Genomic DNA, 18,066 nt, shown 5'->3' on the forward strand with positions numbered 1-18,066 from the left:
TCTTGTCCATTTCTCTAATTGGGCTTTCTGTGTTTTTCTTAATGAGCTCTAGGAGTACTTGATGTTCTTCAGCACTGGTTTCTCAATCAGAACCATCCGTAGGCCTTGTTAAGACACAGATTACTGGTCCACAGCACCACAGTTTCTGATTCGGTAGATCTGGGATGAGACACAAGAACGTGCATTTCTGACAAGTTCCCAGGTGATGCTGATGCTGCTGGTCCAGGGAACCACACTTTGAGAACCCGTGTTCTACAGTGTTTTAATGTAGCAGCAATAAATGTTTCCTGTGAGTTCAGTGCAAAGTCACCTTCAAACAACAAAAACCTCAACAATTTAATACTTGTTCCAGCCTAGGGCATAAGCTAATACGGTCTCCCTTCCTGGGTGAGAGTACACCTAGGCTTGCCTCAAGGGCCGCCTGAAACCCACCTGTGTACTTAGAATACGTGCTACGTCTAGTTAGCTGAGAGAACCAGTTGATAATGAAGCTATTTTTAGATCTCTGGAAAACTTGTGGGCTTTCAACAGCAAGAACACGAGTCAGTAATCCCTCCAAGAACAAAACACAGATCTCTGAATGGAGATGAAAACGGTCATTTATTTCAACTGAATTTTGTTTCATTAAAAAAATTCTATGATGACACTGAAATAGAAATAAAATAGAAACATGTTTTTTTTTTAAACTGTCCTTAACCTCTAAAGACCAAATAAGCATATACACATTTGCAGTGTCTCCCATTGTTTCAACAAGCCTCATAACTATCACTGTTGCCATTTCAGTGTCATGAAATACTATCCATGACTATTAACTTACTGGCTTACTGAACTAAACATTAACCATATTATTTCTAAATACAAAGAGTCAAATAGCTACTGCACTCAAATTTTGTGTAGTTTGCCTTGAGTGCTTTTTAAGGCTTGACGCTACAAACCATTTGTTTCTTTAAAGAGTCTGAAAATCTACAATATGAGAGCATAAATATGAATGTATGCAACTTGAGGGTGGTCACACCTTATTCTTGAGGTCACGAGAGTCCAACTTAAAACCACAACAGTAAAACCTCTAGCAATCTGAACTCACATACCACAGCCACCGTCAAGAAAAACTAAAGACCCGTGGTTCAAATAAAGTGCAGCAGGCCTTAGGAAGTACAGTGGTTTGCTGACTCACTCATCAGAGAGACTTAAACAAAGTGCTATTAGTGGTCCGAGGGAAAAGAACCTGGGCAGGTTCATAAAAGGGAGCCTGCTGGATACAGCCTGAGAGTACACTGCACAATTACAGCCACTGTTTGTGATGATTTTCGGTTTTTCTCACCAAGTCAGGAGAGCTCGTACACACAGTGGAGACGGGATTTCAATAAACGCTAAGCCAAAAGGCTTATAGTCAATAGTCCGTCCGTTATTAGTAAACCAGGAATTCAAATGAGACTCCTATGCTGTAGTCCAGAATTACAGCTCGTGTTTTGGTCTTTTTTGAAACGATCTCCATAATGACGGCAGTTACCATGTCAGAGTCCTGCAAATCTAGAAGATGATCGATGATCACATTTGTGTCCTTCATTATCAAATCACCTACATGGCCATGGCTCCAATTCTGAGGAAGCATTATTTTCTCTTCCTTGCCTTTCAGAACATATAATTAAATACTACCCTCCTGTATTTTAAGCATGTATCTTTTTTAGAGGGGGGTAGACTCTATCTACTATAATGTCACTTAAGATAAAGTTTATTTTTGGTTTTTCCTATTAGATTTAGCTGTACTATTTCAACCAGAGGCCTTTAGGGAGAAGTAATGGATCCTAGTTACGTTAAAAAAAAAAAAAAAGTGGCGAGACAAAATGGCAACTTCACACAGTCTTCAAGTAAATAGAATCCCTGATGTAACTGGAAAGTTATATAGAATTTGGGCCAGTAAAAAAAAAAAAAAGAAAGAAAGAAAAAAGTCTGTGACAACTTTGTCTTAGGCCTTACAAAATGAGCTTTGGCTCTGAAGTCTCTTAAGGCACCAAACCTGGTAGACAGCTTTTAGTGGTGTCCTGCACCTGTGATTTGGATAAGAAAAAAAAAAAAAAAAAAAAAATACAGCATATAAATAAAAAAATAGTAAATCATCCTGCTAGAGTTTGAAATCGTTGGGTGAAGTTGGAGGGGCACTCCAAATAAACACCTTGCACGTGTAAATATTTTTTGCTAGTGTAAAAAAAGTACAAGAGAACTGACCCAGTACAAAAACTATTAGAAAAATGCCTCTGGAATAGACTTGATGCCGTGGTGCAATCACAGTGCTGTTTCAAAAATCGTAAAGGCTGAGGGCTGTCCGTTGGAAGCGTTCAGAGCCACATGGCCATTGTGAGTAAGAGCTGGATAGTTCCTTTTGAAGTACACCTGTAAAAAAAGAACAACAACAAAAAAGGTATAAAAAGAACACGTTTAGAGGTTTTCAAGCCCTCCTCCCCAGGTCAATGCATTTCCATGTCTATTTCTTCACGTGAAGTGAATCACATCACGACTGGAGTAAAATTTTAAAAAACAGGGGACAGGTTGCCTGGGTGACTCAGTCGATTGAGCGTCCTTCTCTCGGTTTCAGCTCGGGTCACGATCTCACGGTTCCTGCGTTCGAGCCCTGTGTCAGGCTCTGTCACGCTGACAGTATGGAGCCTGCTTGGGATTCTCTCTCTCCTTCTCTCTCTGCCCCTCCCTGCTCGTGTACATGCTCTCTCTCTCAAAATAAATAGACTTAAAAAAATAATGAAAATAAAAACAATACCATAAAAAAACAAACAAACCCACAACAGTGATATATTCCTTATGTGAAGAAAGCAGCCCTATTAATGCCCTCAGCAGGGCGGGGGCTTAATGTCAAACAACCTGTAGATCCACTTTGGTTCTGATCGTTCTGATTCGTAGATATGTTTTATCACTACATTAAACTGATAAAGCAAAATCATTTTACTGACTCAAAACCTGGAGATAAATTAAAAACAGGGTGACAAAGGCTGGGGAATATAGCGTCTGCACGAGGGTTTCTCATTTTCACACATAAAATGAGCACAATAGATTTGGATGTTAATATCAGGTTGTAATCCCTATATTTTATAAACTCTGATTGACAAGCATTGAAACGCTGGCGTATATGTATGAAATATCCCCGCGTTTAATTTGTGCGGCAGAGCAGTTATAGGGCCTATAGAAATGTGATCTGTGGATAGTGGGCCACAATAATGAAAAGAGAAGCAAAAGCTTTAACAATGACTCAACCAAGCATCTTCTCTAAAATGTAAGATGATACCAAATAATAGGACAGTTCTTTGCCAGGCCTTTGAGTTCTTGAATTCTACCAATTTCTAGCTGAACTAGAAGAGATACAGGTTTTCTGATAAATGTATAATCAGAACATAAAGGGAATGAAATGCTGTCAAGTTTCTCTGTTCCACAATCATCGGTTTTTAGTAGCTGTATCATATCTCGGTTCCTTGACAGATGCGCGTAACAAAATGAAATAATGTCAAGACTTGTGAGCTCTTATCTCAAAATGTGTTTCGGTGAAAAAGGACTTCAAATGTAATTTTTTTTTTTTCCCAAAGAAGAATGTGAAAAGTTTTGTTTGAGTCTTTAAAACAGAAAATGTACCATCTATCTGAGGCTGACACGTGTCATGAGCTGGGTCTCTTAAGTCACACGATTCCGGATCTATTTTACAACACCTGGCTCCAAATATATGTGTGGATGCTATCAACAAAGTTATCATGGGAGAGAAGGGGCTTCACATACAAAAAGGAAAATTGCTGGGACATCTACCTTCAGATTAAGTGTACTTTCTTTTTCTCTTATTGCTTACAGACTTGCTACTCCAAAACTAACATTACATATGAAATACTGTATATTAAAATGTCACTGAAGGAGTAAAGTGAGGCCTTCTCCAAGAACGTTTGGACTTCACTGGGTGAAATCTGAAGTTATTTCCATTATAACACAAGTATTTAAAAAAAATACCTTTGGGGGATGTTAATTAAAAAAATTTTTTTTAATTTAAAGCTATCAATATTTTGTACAGTTATAGATTTATGCACTCCCAAAAAAGAGGTATCTTGTTGAAACTAAAAACAACCAGAAGAATAAAAGTACCTTTTCATTTTCTACTGCTTGGTAGTCCTCTCCAAAAAAGCCAATTCCTTTCCCTATCACCCTCTGAATGTAATTTTTTATACAGGAAAGTCATTATTGGCAATGCTTCACTGAAATGGTCTTAGCTTCGTAGTCTGAGACACCTAAAACTAAATCCTGAAAGCGAGCTTCCTGTGTATAAAATCCTTGATTTGACCCTTCTTCTCCTGTGTTGACACGGCCGGGAATACACTGCAGCTAACAGCACACGCGAGAGAGGAGCCCTCCTCTTCCCGGGTTATGAAGGGTGCGGGTTATGAAAGCAGTTGGGGGACGGGTCCCCGTGCCGTAGGCTCAGCCTAGGATGGGGAGGTCCATCTCCATCCGCTCTTCCTGGGACTCACTGTTGACTCTGGAGAAATCACTCAAGTCCTCTCCATACCGGCGGCCTCACCTGTCAGGTGAGACAGTGACTTACCTCATAGGAACTAATTACTGGCTACAAACTGCAGACTGAAGTGAAGTGGTGGGTGTGATTACGAAGCCGCTCCGAGAAGTGGCTCCTCGGTCACAGAAGGTAGCAGCATCACCCGCTTAAATGATGAAAACAAAACAGCTGGGAGGCCCTTTGTGGCTGTTTTGGTTTTATCTTTACAGAACCCCTGAGTTGGAGCCGAGACACCTTTAATTCGGTGAATATGGTCACCGGGGAGGCAGAAAGACAGTTAACAGACTACGAAAGGGGGCACTTGGGTGGCTCGGTCGGTTAAGCGGCTCTTGATTTCGGCTCAGGTGGTGATCTCATGGTCTGTGGGTTCAAGCCCCACGCTGGGCTGACAGTGTGGAGCCTGATTGGGATTCTCTCTCTCTCTCTGCCTCCCTCCCACTCAAAAGAAATAAACTTAAAAAAAAAAACAAAAAAAATGCCTATGACAGTTGATATTCGCTAACTGTTGACTTTGAGCAGACACTTGGGCTCTTGGGTGTCAATTCCTCCATTTGTTATAAGGGGCAATAATGCCAGTTTAATACAGTTGTGAAGGTTAAAAGGAACAATACCATATAAGTTAAAGATCAGGGCAAGCAGACCGTATGCCCAGTGAGTACTGGGCTTCTTGTCCCTCTTCCCCTCTTTCTCTTGGGTCTGGTTCATTACAGTTGCTCTAACGGAGGCTCAAACAAGGTGTAGTAATGGATGCTGGCTTGTCAATAAAGCAACCATCACGGAATTAGATCTTACTAAAAGCAACAGAGCAATAAAAGCTGCCCATGCATGAGTGAAGGCCAGCAAGTGACCTTTCATTTACATTGGTTCAATATGGTGATTTCTGGCTCCAGACTCTTGCCAGTTCACTCTCACTAAACTGTACGGCCCTAGCTCAATTTTGGTAACTCTCAAACTCATCTTTATGGCAGGCCTAACTCTGGTTAGGTACACGCTGGCAGGTCTGTTGTTGAGGTTAAAGAGTACCGGAGAGTTAGAGAAGACCTCTGCTTTTAAGATAACAGAAATGGATTTTTCCCTCCCCTTAATCGTCTCAGAAATCACCCTAAACAGCAAGGATACCGCGAGATAAAAAAGAAGCCCATCTTTAATGAAATCAGGACTCATCTGAAATCCCAAATGGCAAGATATCCGGATGGGCTGCCATATGCAACTGGATCCAGTGGGGCTGTGGTAAGACAGAGAGGAAGTAGCTAGCGGAGACCTCAGCAATCATGGGAGAGCACAGTTGTCCAACTAACTGGCAAATTCTAAGGTGAGTCAATGAGGAATGTACAGAATCCCCATCTTTGCCTGAAGCATATACACTGATGAGGCCCTAGGAGAAGGGAGATACTGACATGCAAGTAACTGCCCATCTCAGCAGGCTAGAGAGGAGGACAGGCTAAATGAACACGCATCTTCAATTTCTCTCTCTTGCTTATACTCTCTCTCTCTCTCTCTCTCTCTCTCCCTCTGTCATAAGGAACTTCTACGTTAAGCAGACAGAATTCCCTTTAGCCTGAAATAATGCCCTAGCCACCATCATCCTATAAAAATATAGTCTAGGAAAAACTCACTTAATTCAAAGATGAGTGGTAGGAATAACAACAACAACAACAACCAACAACATTATAGTAGTAGTACAGGATCTGTAAAATACACAGTGAGGAAAAGGAACAAGATAACCACATGTCAAATAAATACTCACTGAACAAACGGAAATTGTGAAAAAAATATAATGTAATACACTCAAAGAAAATACAGAACAATCAACCTGTGGACAACAGAAATTTGAACGTTTGGAAATGTGGCACAGCAACACGAGACGATGAAGCAGGAGCTGACTGGGGCCACGACTGGAATGGAGGAGAACAGGGAAGCATCACAGAAAGGGCAGCTGTGTGAACGCAGCACAGAGTAGTTCAGCAACCACTGGAGAAACAGGATGAGGCGCAGGGGACAGAATTGAGAAAGCAAGCATAATTAGAAGTTAATAAAGAATTAAAGGGGTGCCTGGGTAGCTCCGTCAGTTAAGCATCTAGACTTCAGCTCAGATCATGATCTCACAGTTCACGAGTTTGAGCCTCACGTCGGGCTCTGGCAGCTCGGAGCCTGGAGCCTGCTTCGGATTCTGTGTCTCCCTCTCTCTCTGCCCCTCCCCAGCTCGTGCTCTGTCTCTGTCTCTCTCTCTCTCTCAAAAATAAAATCATTAAAAAAATAAAATAATTAAAAAGGATCAAGGAGAAAATAGCTTTATAACATAAAGAACAAACAACATATACATGATAGATATGTGTAAAGAGGAGACTCCAATCAAAGAAAGAGAACTTCAAAGCTATAATTCCAGTAACTTCCAGAAATAAAAGACGTAAAGCTAGGGAACAAAAGGGTACATCATACCCTAGGAAAAACTAACAGCCTTCAAAATTGAGAAAGAGTCCTTTGGGCTTCAGGAAAGAAGATCAAGTTAAGTCTAACTTGACCGCTCCATATGAATAAACAATGAGAGAACCCTTAGAGCAAAGTTTATAGCATACTAAGTGAAAGAAAGTGGGACCCAAGAATTTTATAGCCAAAGCATTTAAATTAGAGGTGCAGCAAATTATATATGTATATGTACAAATATATATATGTGTGTGTGTATATATATATACACACACACACACACACACACACACATATACATATACATATACATATACATATACATATACATATACACACACACACACAGTTAAGTCAGGGGGATTCTAACTCCAACGAACCCTCCTTTAAGATGGTACAGAGCACTGTTTTCCAACCTTTTGTTTTGACTGTCACCCACAGTAGTAAGTACATTTTTTTTTTAACGTTTATTTTGAGAGCGAGCACATGCACAAGTGAGCACGTGTGTGCACATGAACAGGAGAAGGACAGAGAGGAGACAGAGAGAATCCCAAGTAGAACCCAACACAGGGCCTGATCTCACAAACCATGAGATCAGGAGTAAGTACATTTCATACTACATTGAGACTCAGTACAGACCCAAGAAATATTTACTATCACTATGACAGTTACACTGTTCTTTTCTTTCCATTCCATTCTTTTCTCATTTTTTTACTTTTATTTTTTTATTTTAGAGAGTATGAAAGGGGGAGAGGGGGAGAGGGACAGAGGGAGAAAGAGGGATCTTAAGCAGGCTCCACACTCAGTTCAGCATGGAACCCAATGCTGGCCTTAATCTCACGGCCCTGGGATCATGATATGAGCCCAAATCAAGAGTTGGATGCTCAACCGACTGAGCCACTTAGGCGCCCCTCTACCTCATTTCTTAATACATGCAGGTCATGACTGATGAAACAGATTTCATAACTCCACAACCGGATCACAACCCAAAGTCTGAAAAACAACATACTAGAAGACAGAGTTTAGCTAACTGAGAGAGAAAGTAGCATTTAAAACAAGTAAGCAATGGGGCGCCTGGGTGGCTCAGTCGGTTGAGCATCTGACTGTGGCTCAGGTCATGATCTCGCGGTCCGTGAGTTCGAGCCCCACATTGGGCTCTGTGCTGACAGCTCAGAGCCTGGAGCCTGTTTCAGATTCTATGTCTCCTTCTCTCTCTGACCCTCCCCCATTCATGTTCTGTCTCTCTTTGTCTCAAAAATAAATAAACGTTAAAAAAAATTAAAAAAAAAAAAAACAAGTAAGCAAGTAAAATAAAAAGGCTTAAGTATTTTTAAAGATTTGACAGTAAACAGTATAAGGAAAACTAAACAACAAAAATCTGGTGGGAGCACAGGGAGAGAGGGAAGAGATGTTGTCATTGTTCATAATGGGGAATCAATAATAATAAAGTGTTCCCAGGAGAAATGAAAGGTACACACATAAAACAATGAGCAAAGAAAAATAAATAGAGGCACCTGGCTGGCTTAGTCAGTAGAGATTGAGACTCTTGATCTTGGGGTTGTGTTCCAGCCTCATGTTGGGTAGAGATCAATTAATTTTTTTTAGTCTTAAAAAAAATACATACTAATTAAAAGGTTAAAAAAAAAGGAACACTAAAAGCTGAAAACATAATAGAAGTATGGTGATTCTCAATAAATGTAAATGGACTAAACTCATCTGTTAAAAAAAGGAGGACTAAGATTAAATCTCAGAGCTAACTGAACTATATGCCATTTACAGGAAATATTTCTGTAATCTGATACTAAAAGACTAAGATATACCAGGTGAATGAAAACAAAGGGAAAAGCAGGAGACTCAACTGGAATTTTGAATCAGCTTGCCTGCATTCAGGGCCAGGTGCATTAAATGAAGCCAAGAAAGAAAAGCACTTTAAAATAGAAGAAAATATAATTCACAGTGAAGACCCAAGTCAAGAATATCTGTGGACTAAAAAATGAGAACATAAAAATTAAAAACCAAAATGACAAGCAAAGCAAAAATGACAAGAACTACAAAGTGAAAGGTTGTAATAATATAAGACTAACATAATGTGTCACATCAAATGGACCAAAATAAGGAGAAGATCTAAATAATTACTAAAGTAAATCTAATTAAAAGTCATTAAATGCTATACTGTAAATAAACATTAATCCATCTTTTTAAACACATGAAAAACATTCACAAAAGTTGACTATGCACTAGAACACAAGAAAAGTATTAACAAATACTGTTTCTGGGGGGAAACAGCATAGACAACTCTATGATCACAAGGCAATGCAAATCAACACTGATGAGTAAACTAGAAAACATAAAAAAAAACCAAAACCCCACCACCAGGAAGTTTTAAAGGCCCCTTTCTCAATTTTTGAACCAAAGAGAAAATTGAAAATAAAACTTTAGGGGCGCCTGGGTGGTCAGTCGGTTAAGTGTCCAACTTCGACTCAGGTCATGATCTCACAGTTCATGGGTTCAAGCCCCACATTGGGCTCTGTGCTGACAGCTCAGAGCCTGAAGCCTGCTTTGAATTCTGTGTCTCCCTCTCTCTCTCTCTCTGCTCCTCCCCCACTCATGCTCTGTCTCTCTCTAAAAAATTAAAAAAAAAAAACAAAAAAAACAAAAAAAACAAAACTTTAGATTTGTATTTGAAAACTTAACTATGACAAAAGCACTGCATACCAGAACCCAGTAGCGTATAACATAGCATATAGCTAGAACAGTCTTCTGAGAAAAGTTGACTGCCTTAAAATATTTATATTAATGAACAAGAACGAATGAAAACAAATGCATTCAAGAAACCACAATAAAATAAACCAAAGACGGTATTAACACATATAAAAGCAGAAAGTGATAAACTGGAACACAGAGTACAAGAATCAGTAAGTAAATCTACCAGCTCATTCTTTGGGAAAAGAAAACTAAACTGTCACAACTTAATTAGAAGGAAAAAATGGGGAGAAGAGAGTGGAGAAAGCATAAATACTATGTAGCCATTAAAAAGAATGACATAACCAGGGCGCCTGGGTGGCTCAGTCAGTTAAGCATCTGACTCTTGATTTTGGCTCAGGTCATGATCTCACGGTTTGGAAGTTCAAGCCCCACATCGGGGCCTCCATGAGATTCTCTCTCTCTTTCTCTCTGTTCTTCCCCCACTTGTGCTCTCTCTTTCTCAAAACAAATCAACTTTTAAAAAAAGATAATTATATGCATTGATATAATATGAGATACATTAACTGAAAGAAGTAAGAAACAGCTGTCACTTGTGCTCACAAAACAGAAAGTATATATGCACAAGTCTGTGTTGACAAATGGGCTATATCAGCAGAAGGGTCAACACAGGTGTCAGGGCTCTGTCCTGAAGAGTGGGTGGATGACTTACCTTTTATTTATAAGCTAAAACAATCATTTTAAAAAACTGTGAAGTTTTTGAGTTTTATAGCATTAGTTTATATCATCTGTTAAAAAAAACTTATTACTAAAAACAAATTTAGAGTCTCTAAAGCTTACCTAGGAGAACTTTGGGTACTTCATTTGTTATTTTAGGGAGGTAATGGTTCAATCCACAGCCTTTAAAAAACCAATCCCCTTTCGTTGTTGAGAGGGAAAACTCTTGTATTTGTAAAAGTCTCGGCATTCTTCAAAGCAGGTAAGCATACAGTGTCTCATCTGATCCTTGTAGCTAGGCCTTGCTGTAACCCCAGCACAAGTGAGGAACGGGCAGCTCAGAGACCTCAGGAGACATACGGGGCCATGGGGCTGCTAAGCGTTTCTACCAATTCAAACTGGTCCAGGCTCCTAGAACATAGGATTATCAGGATTTCCTAACTTTGGGGTTACAGCTGGTGATTTCACCAATAGATAAAATGGCACCTGTTATATACTGGGAACAAAGGAACTCCAAAAAACCTCAATTAGGTCTGCTTCATCATGGAGGAGAATGAATGACAAGATTCACCTCGGTTATGGGCTGAACTGTGTCCCCTCGAGATTTGTATGTTGAAGTCCTAAGCCCTCAGTGTCTCAGAATGTGATTGTATGTGGAGATAGGGTCAGTTAAGTTAAAATGAGGTCACAGAGGTGGGTCCTAATCTAATCTGACTGGTGCCCTTGTATGAGGAGTTTAGCACTCAGGCACACACAGAGGGCAGACCACACTAAGACAAAGAAGATGGTCATCGACAAGCCAAGGAGCGATATTTCAGAGGAAACCAACCCTGTCGATACCTTGATTTCAAAACTCCAGCTTCCAGAACCGTGAGGAACAAATTGCTGTGGTTTTAAGACACCTATTCTGTATACTTTGATGGGGTAGCCCCTAGAAGACTAACGCACCTCCCCGCTTTATGTACCTAAAAAGTACTTTCTCTACCATTCCACAGATCATCTCTGAGGGTCAACGAGAGTAATTACGCTTGCCTATACCAACATTTGAAGAGAAACAACTATGTGGTCAAGACAACGTTGACGTGGAAGTACCTTTTTCTAGATGTTGCATTTTCTTTTCAAAGAAACGAATTCCAACCTGTCAGGAGCCGAAAGCTTGTTAACTTACACCCATCTTCCTACTGTCATCATTCTCAGTGATGCTTTGATATTTGATGGCTGCACATTTAAAAAGTTGACAATGCGACAGCCTGCTCTAAGACGTCCAAGCATGTGCAGAAGTAATGTCAAGAAGATACTCAACTGGGATACGTATTTCCTTACGTCTTTCCAGAGAGGTGACCTGAGCCTCTGAGATCCCAGAGGGATGTGCTGCCATTATGTAAACCTGGCCCCACATTGGATTCCACATGAGAAAAGGAGCAGGGTTTTGAAATTGGACATGTGGACCACAGCAACTCTCAGCTTCACCCAGCAATTAGCCCTCTGCTCTCCACTGACCAGCTCTGTGACCTTAGGTGAGTCCTCAATCCAGTCTCCTTGTCCATGAAGTGGGATAAGAAAGAACCACCAGGAGGATTAAGTGAACTCACACATGTGAGAACCACGTAAGATAAATGATACAGAGCTATACGAATGTAGCACCGTTAATATTGCTATGTTAGGTGCAAGATTACAGGACCAGGAATCCCAAGGTTTCTAATTGCAACCTCTGAGCATTTCTGTACGTATGTCACACTTGGTTAAAACATTTCTTAAAAGAGCAGATGTCTAATTCTGTGTCTGCTGCAAATGAGAGCTAACGTAAGTTATCTATATATAGGACCACCTTACTTCTAAGGGGCCTTAGCTTCCTATTTGTAAAAAGAGGGTGTTGAACTATACCATCTTCTGTTATCTGGACCCATCTGTGATTTATTTGTCATTACTCAACGCCTTGATGATACACAATGATAACAGATTTTTAAAACGGAGGCTTTGACACGTAGGTGGGGACACATCTGTTTGATGTGAAATGCCTGAGGTCAGAGAACAAAGGGGTTTGTAAGATTCCTGGCTGTTTTACGAGCAGATTATACAGGGGATCCCCAATGACTGACTGCCTGGGTCTTCCGAGGGAAGAAGCACCGACTGGGAGACATCCAGTTGGTGAAAGTCTCTGCATTTCAGCCCTGAAAGCAGTACACTGGCTTCTCTACATTCATGTACAATGGAAGTACTTATGAAAAGTTCAGAATTCAGATTTCCTCATCCCTGACCCTGGGTGTAAACTCTGATTCTGCCAATTATCCAGCCAGCTGTGTGACTCTGAGCAATTTCCTTCCCCTCTCAAAGTCTCAGCCTTTTTTTTTTTTAATGTTTATTTTTGAGAGACAGACAGTGCAAGTGGGGAGGGGCAGAGAGAGAAGGAGACACAGAATCCAAAGCAGGCTCCAGGCTGTCAGCACAGAGCCCAATGTGAGGCTGGAACCCACGAACTGTGGGATCATGACCTGAGCTGAAGTCAGATGCTTAACCGACTGAGCCACGCAGGCGCCCTTCAGATACCCAGCCTCTTACACCGGCACCAAGACAAGAGAACCTACATCACACACGATGAGTGTCAGAGCCTCATCCCGCACCTCCAAATTGCTCAGCACATAAACGGAGCATCTCTGCTCTTCTCAGCTCTTGGATTTATTATACTGGGGATATCAAAGAAATACTTCTGACGTGTTTGTTAGTCCCCAGCACGATACTGCGGGCACACATACACATTTACCGAACGGTTTTTGAGGATGAAGCAGCATTTGAAGAAGTGTTCTACGAACGGTGGCAGTTACAGCTCTTTATTTCTGAGTTGGAGGGATGAGACGAAACAGTGACAGAAGAGAACTTAAGCTGTGTTTTGGATAAATCTCTCACACACAAGGGCTGTTAGATACTGGGACAGATTTTCTCCTGTTGTCTTTAATAGATACTTAAGATATTACACAAGTAATTTTCTCTTGCAGTGAAAATCTGGGAAATGCAGAAAAGGATGAACAGAAAAACGCACCTATGATTATAATGCCCAGGGAGAAATAGTTCTGATGGGGAGCTTCAAGACTACTGATCCCATGCCATCCCAACCACACACCTCAAGGGGCAAGAACACCTGACTTCCCTTTCTTCCTTCCATCAAGCCAACTCCCACCTTGTATCAGAAAGAGTTACAGGTGGCTGCAGGACATTGGCTAAGTCCCTTAAGCCAGGCCGCAGTTTTCACATCACACGTGTAGAATGAGAAAATACATTACTTATTGGAAAGATACCAGATAATCTGAATTTTTTTTAAATTTATTTTCTTAATATATGAAATTTATTGTCAAATTGGTTTCCATACAACACCCAGTGCTCATCCCAAAAGATGCCCTCTTCAACACCCATCATCCACCCTCCCCTCCCTCCCACCCCCGACTCTGAATGTTATTCACTGAACATCAGCACCATGTATAGTGCTTAGTACTTGCACACACATCATCTCTGTGAAAATGCTTTGTACATCTCCAAGCACCACTCAGACTATAGCGTTAAGGTGGCAGAGATTCTTTTTTTTTTTTTTAATTTTAATGTTTATTTTTGGGAGAGCGAGCGAGAGAGCATGAGCCTGGCGCCCCAAGGTAACATAGATTCTTGATCATCCCAATGACTGTTTCATCATCTAGAAGGCAGAGGAAGCACAAGGGGGTAACTAGGCCTTCTTCTAAACCACCACGAATTAGGGAGAAACCTGGGCAAGAAGTGTATCATGTGGTTTTCTTTGCAAATTATAAAACAGAAAAGCAACCTACACATTTCCCTGCTAGATATTTCTAGACCCAATGGACAACATCCCACATTCTTTTTTTCTAAAAACTCTCAAAATTTCCTGGATGTGCCTTGACCGTATTTGCAACTCAAATGTGAGCGCCGATTAGAATGAAATGTAACAGGCCTGCAAAATGTGGCAGTTCTGTGCCACATGAGAATCTGAAAGCATGGAGTTCAACATGTGACACCTCTCTAGAACTGGATCTCTCGCTCCTCTTGGGCACAGGTGCTTGCGCCCCGCAGCGCCCCCACGTGCCTGCGCACGTGAGCATGCGCACCTGGGGCACCCCCACTCCCCCACCGATTCTGCCCATTCTCAGCAGACCTGACTTCAACCTGGGACGTGTTGTTAAGACCCAGTCGTGAAGCGTTGTCTCCGAAGGCTTATAATTGAGAAGGGCACAGGGTGCTTGTTAGAGCACCCCTCGTGCCAGATTGCGAGGAGTGAAGGGCTGAGATGAGCTTTAATTACCGCTCCTCACGGCCCGCTTACCTGTTTTGCTGTTTCGATGAGGGCAGCGGCTTCTGCCTGGCCCAGCTGCTGCACCATCTTGTAAAACAGGCTCTCTTCATTCTGCAGCAAAACATACGGTTCATCATATTCTTTCAGTCTTCCTGAATCCAAAACCTGTTAATCAGCAGAAAGAAACCCATTAGCACACAATGTTTTGCAGTAACATATTATAAGCCAGACAATATTTCGGAAAGGGGCCGGAGAAGGAGAATAGAGAGAATCCATTTGGGTGGTAGGCCTGCCTGGTGTTTAAACGGTTTGATTACCCTGTTTTACTAGGCAGACAAAGGCCTAGCCCGACCTTTTATTATTATAATGTTATAGGAAAGGAAGAAAATGAAAGTTTTAGACTATGATTATGGGCACTCAGCAGTCCTGTGGCGTTTTATATTCTGCCAAAGGCTTTTGGGGTTGTTATTAGTGCTTTTAGCTCTCAGACTCTGAGCTTTGAGGGTTATTTATACATACATTCAGAGTTGGGAAATTTCTTGATTTAGGAAAATCAAACTCAATTTATGAAAAAGTAGGGTGATGTCATCCAGGCCAGATGGCAGGGACCTGAGAGCAAATTAGCTGCTAAGCTGGTCTGACAGAATCTGAGCAATATCTGGAAAAGGAGTAAATGCTTCTGGAATTTCTTCAGGGTCCTGGAATATGTCAGCTGGTAAGAGGGGACAAAATACCCGTCAGCGAGATTAAGGTGCGCCCTGAAGTTGGCTTTGGTGGGAGCTTATTATTCTGGGAGTGAAAGGCTGGCTAAAAGAGCTGCTCCCTAAGCAGCTTTAGCATAATTGCTCTGCACAGAAGAAATCTCTAGAAATCCAATTTTCTCTCTGGATAAGACTAAAGAAGTAATTAAGAAATTGAGCTCCAAATTCCAGCGATCATGGCCTGCACAGCACATGGGGGCAGCCCAATCTCAATTGTAGAGGATCTGAGTATCTGTTTGCACAAGTATCTTTCCTGCTTCCTTTTCTCTTTCTTCGGCTGCCTGCCTTTCAAGCCATTTTATTGCTCATTAATATGTCCACTAATTGGAAATTGAAAGGGAGAGGAAGGGGCTCTTAACTCTGCATTTCTACTTATTAGTAGCTCTGGTTAATGGTTTGGGAGGGAAGAAAAGAGTCTGAAACCATTGGCCCAGATGATGTACCTAGGAAAACAGTTCTGATGTTAAGTGGTGCTAAGTTCCTCATTTAGGCTGTATTCAGAGTAAATTTATCTTAAGGGAATATGCTGAAACTCTTAAGCCGGACACGGGCTGTTTGTCCACATCTAGGTATTACAGTTAATTCTGTCCCGTGGTGTTTAATCGGAAACATTTATTAAGTCTCATAACGGGCATTTTCCTGTTAATCTTGTGTTTACTACTGTGAATCACTGCTAAGGGCAGTTTTCTCAAAAGAGTTCAAGAATAATTGAATCTGTCACATCCACATAATAATTAAAACGTCCTATAATTTGGCATCCAATTTAGATGCCCCAAATGTGTAATTTTACTTAAGCATAGCATTACAGAGCATAGCCACTCCTCCTGATGTTGAAGAAGAAGAAAAAAACCAATTTTAAAATACAGGTTTCTCTCATGCTGAAGACTAAGTAAATAAGCGAATCAAATTACTTCATACAATGAAGAACCTGATATTCTGCAAAAGCAACAACTTTTAAAAATCACCAGAGCTGGTGGAAAAGGAGTTCTCCAACTATCAAGACTGTATGCAATTTTTAATGGAATGAAACTATTTACTGATATTTTGTCCTTGTCCAACTTCCTACTTTATTCAAATTTGAATGAACAGCACATTTTTCCATTTTCTCTCCTACCGTCTGAAAACACACAAATGCCACTAGATGAGCAGTTCTCAGAATTGACCAGTGTCTGAAAAGGCAGAGCCAGAAAAAAATTAATGCTCTTAAAAAGCAATAGAGTTAACAATATAAATGACCAAAAGATTTATTTTGGTCAAAATACTTTGAGCCTTATGAGTATTAAATATAAATGCAATTTAACAAAGAATGACTACCTTAAGATAATATTTTAGAAAGTCACCTCGTAACTAAAATCGTGGTCTTTTGAATTTGGAAAAGAAGAAAATAGCTGTGGATTGAACACTCATTGTACTACATGCTTTGTAGACATTGTTGTTAATTCTCAAGGTATACAGGGTACATAATGTCCTTCCTCCCTTCCTCCCTCCCTCCCTGCCACCCACCACCTATTTATCATTTTTTCCTTCTTAACCTCCATTCTCCCATCCATCCATCCAGGAAATACTGACACCTAATATCAAAGCACTGTTTTAAGGAGATTCAAAGATGAGCAAGATACATTCTGTCCAGAAATTCACAGACAGAGACGAAGACTGAGGGTGCAGAAGTGTTAAGTAACTTAGCTGAGGCTACGGAATCAGTAGATGGCGGAAGTGGGATTCAAACACAGGTCCGAACCCCTATTCTTTCCATGTGCGTTCCCAGAGAAAGACATTTAGATTACTTATTATCAGATACAATATAAGGGAGATGAGAATTTTAACTTCAATTTTCTTTTTTTTTCCCTAATGTTTATGAGAGAGAGAGAGAGAGAGAGAGAGAGAGAGAGAGAGAGAGAGAGAGAGAGAGAGAGAGTGAGAGAGAGAGAGCGCGTGAATATGGGAGGGGTGGATAGACAGACACAGAATCCGAAGCAGGCTCCAGGCTCTGAGCTGTTGGCACAGACCCTCAATGTGGGGCTTGAACTCATGAGCTGTGAGATCATGACCAGAGCTGAAATTGGATGCTTAACTGACTGAGCCACCCAGGCACCCCTAACTTCAATTTTCTAAGATACCTTTCTATATGTATAATACCTTACATTAACTTTGTATAACTTAAGAAAATATGCCTATAAATGTAAACATTCCCCACTGCATTTTTATTATACTTGGGGCTCACATTATTTACTGTGTGCCTGGTAGACACTCACAAAAAAAGAAAACCAATTTTATTAAACTTTCAGGATTAATAAAGAACAAGTAATATGTGGCAAAAACACATTTGAGGAAAATAAGTAAACTTTCATTAATTCCTGAATTTGTTCAGCAAACATTTATGGCATACTTAAGTGCATTCGTGTCATCATGACAGATGCTGGAGAAGAGGCAAAAGAGATTTAAGCCACAGCCCCTGACATTCGGGAGCCTATACTAAGAGAGAGAAGAAAGACTGCCAGTGTCTATACTGGAAGAAGAAAAAAAAAAAAACCACTGGCAGAAACAAGAGTGTGGAGCCGCCAGGACTCAGGCCAGGCGCTACAGAGCCCCTCGGGGCGCAGACTGAGAAA

General features: G+C 40.8%; 1 protein-coding gene across 13 annotated transcripts in view; it reads right to left on the bottom strand.

Moving 5' to 3' along the window:
• Positions 1–581: 581 nt before the first annotated feature.
• Positions 582–18,066, bottom strand: part of ABCC4 (ATP binding cassette subfamily C member 4) — a 284,608-nt gene continuing 267,123 nt past the window's right edge. For 12 of the 13 annotated variants that reach the window (XM_042929130.1, XM_042929159.1, XM_042929140.1 and 9 more), the window contains 2 exons: positions 14,727–14,861; positions 582–2,391 (listed from right to left, as the gene is read on the bottom strand). In XM_042929130.1, the coding sequence (XP_042785064.1) occupies positions 2,284–2,391; positions 14,727–14,861 (243 nt within the window). In that variant the 3' untranslated portion in view covers positions 582–2,283. The remainder of the gene's footprint in view (positions 2,392–14,726; positions 14,862–18,066) is intronic. The other variant, XM_042929102.1, reaches the window with a different exon arrangement.

The sequence above is a fragment of the Panthera leo genome, chromosome A1, assembly GCF_018350215.1.
Source record: "Panthera leo isolate Ple1 chromosome A1, P.leo_Ple1_pat1.1, whole genome shotgun sequence".
NCBI lineage: Eukaryota > Metazoa > Chordata > Mammalia > Carnivora > Felidae > Panthera > Panthera leo.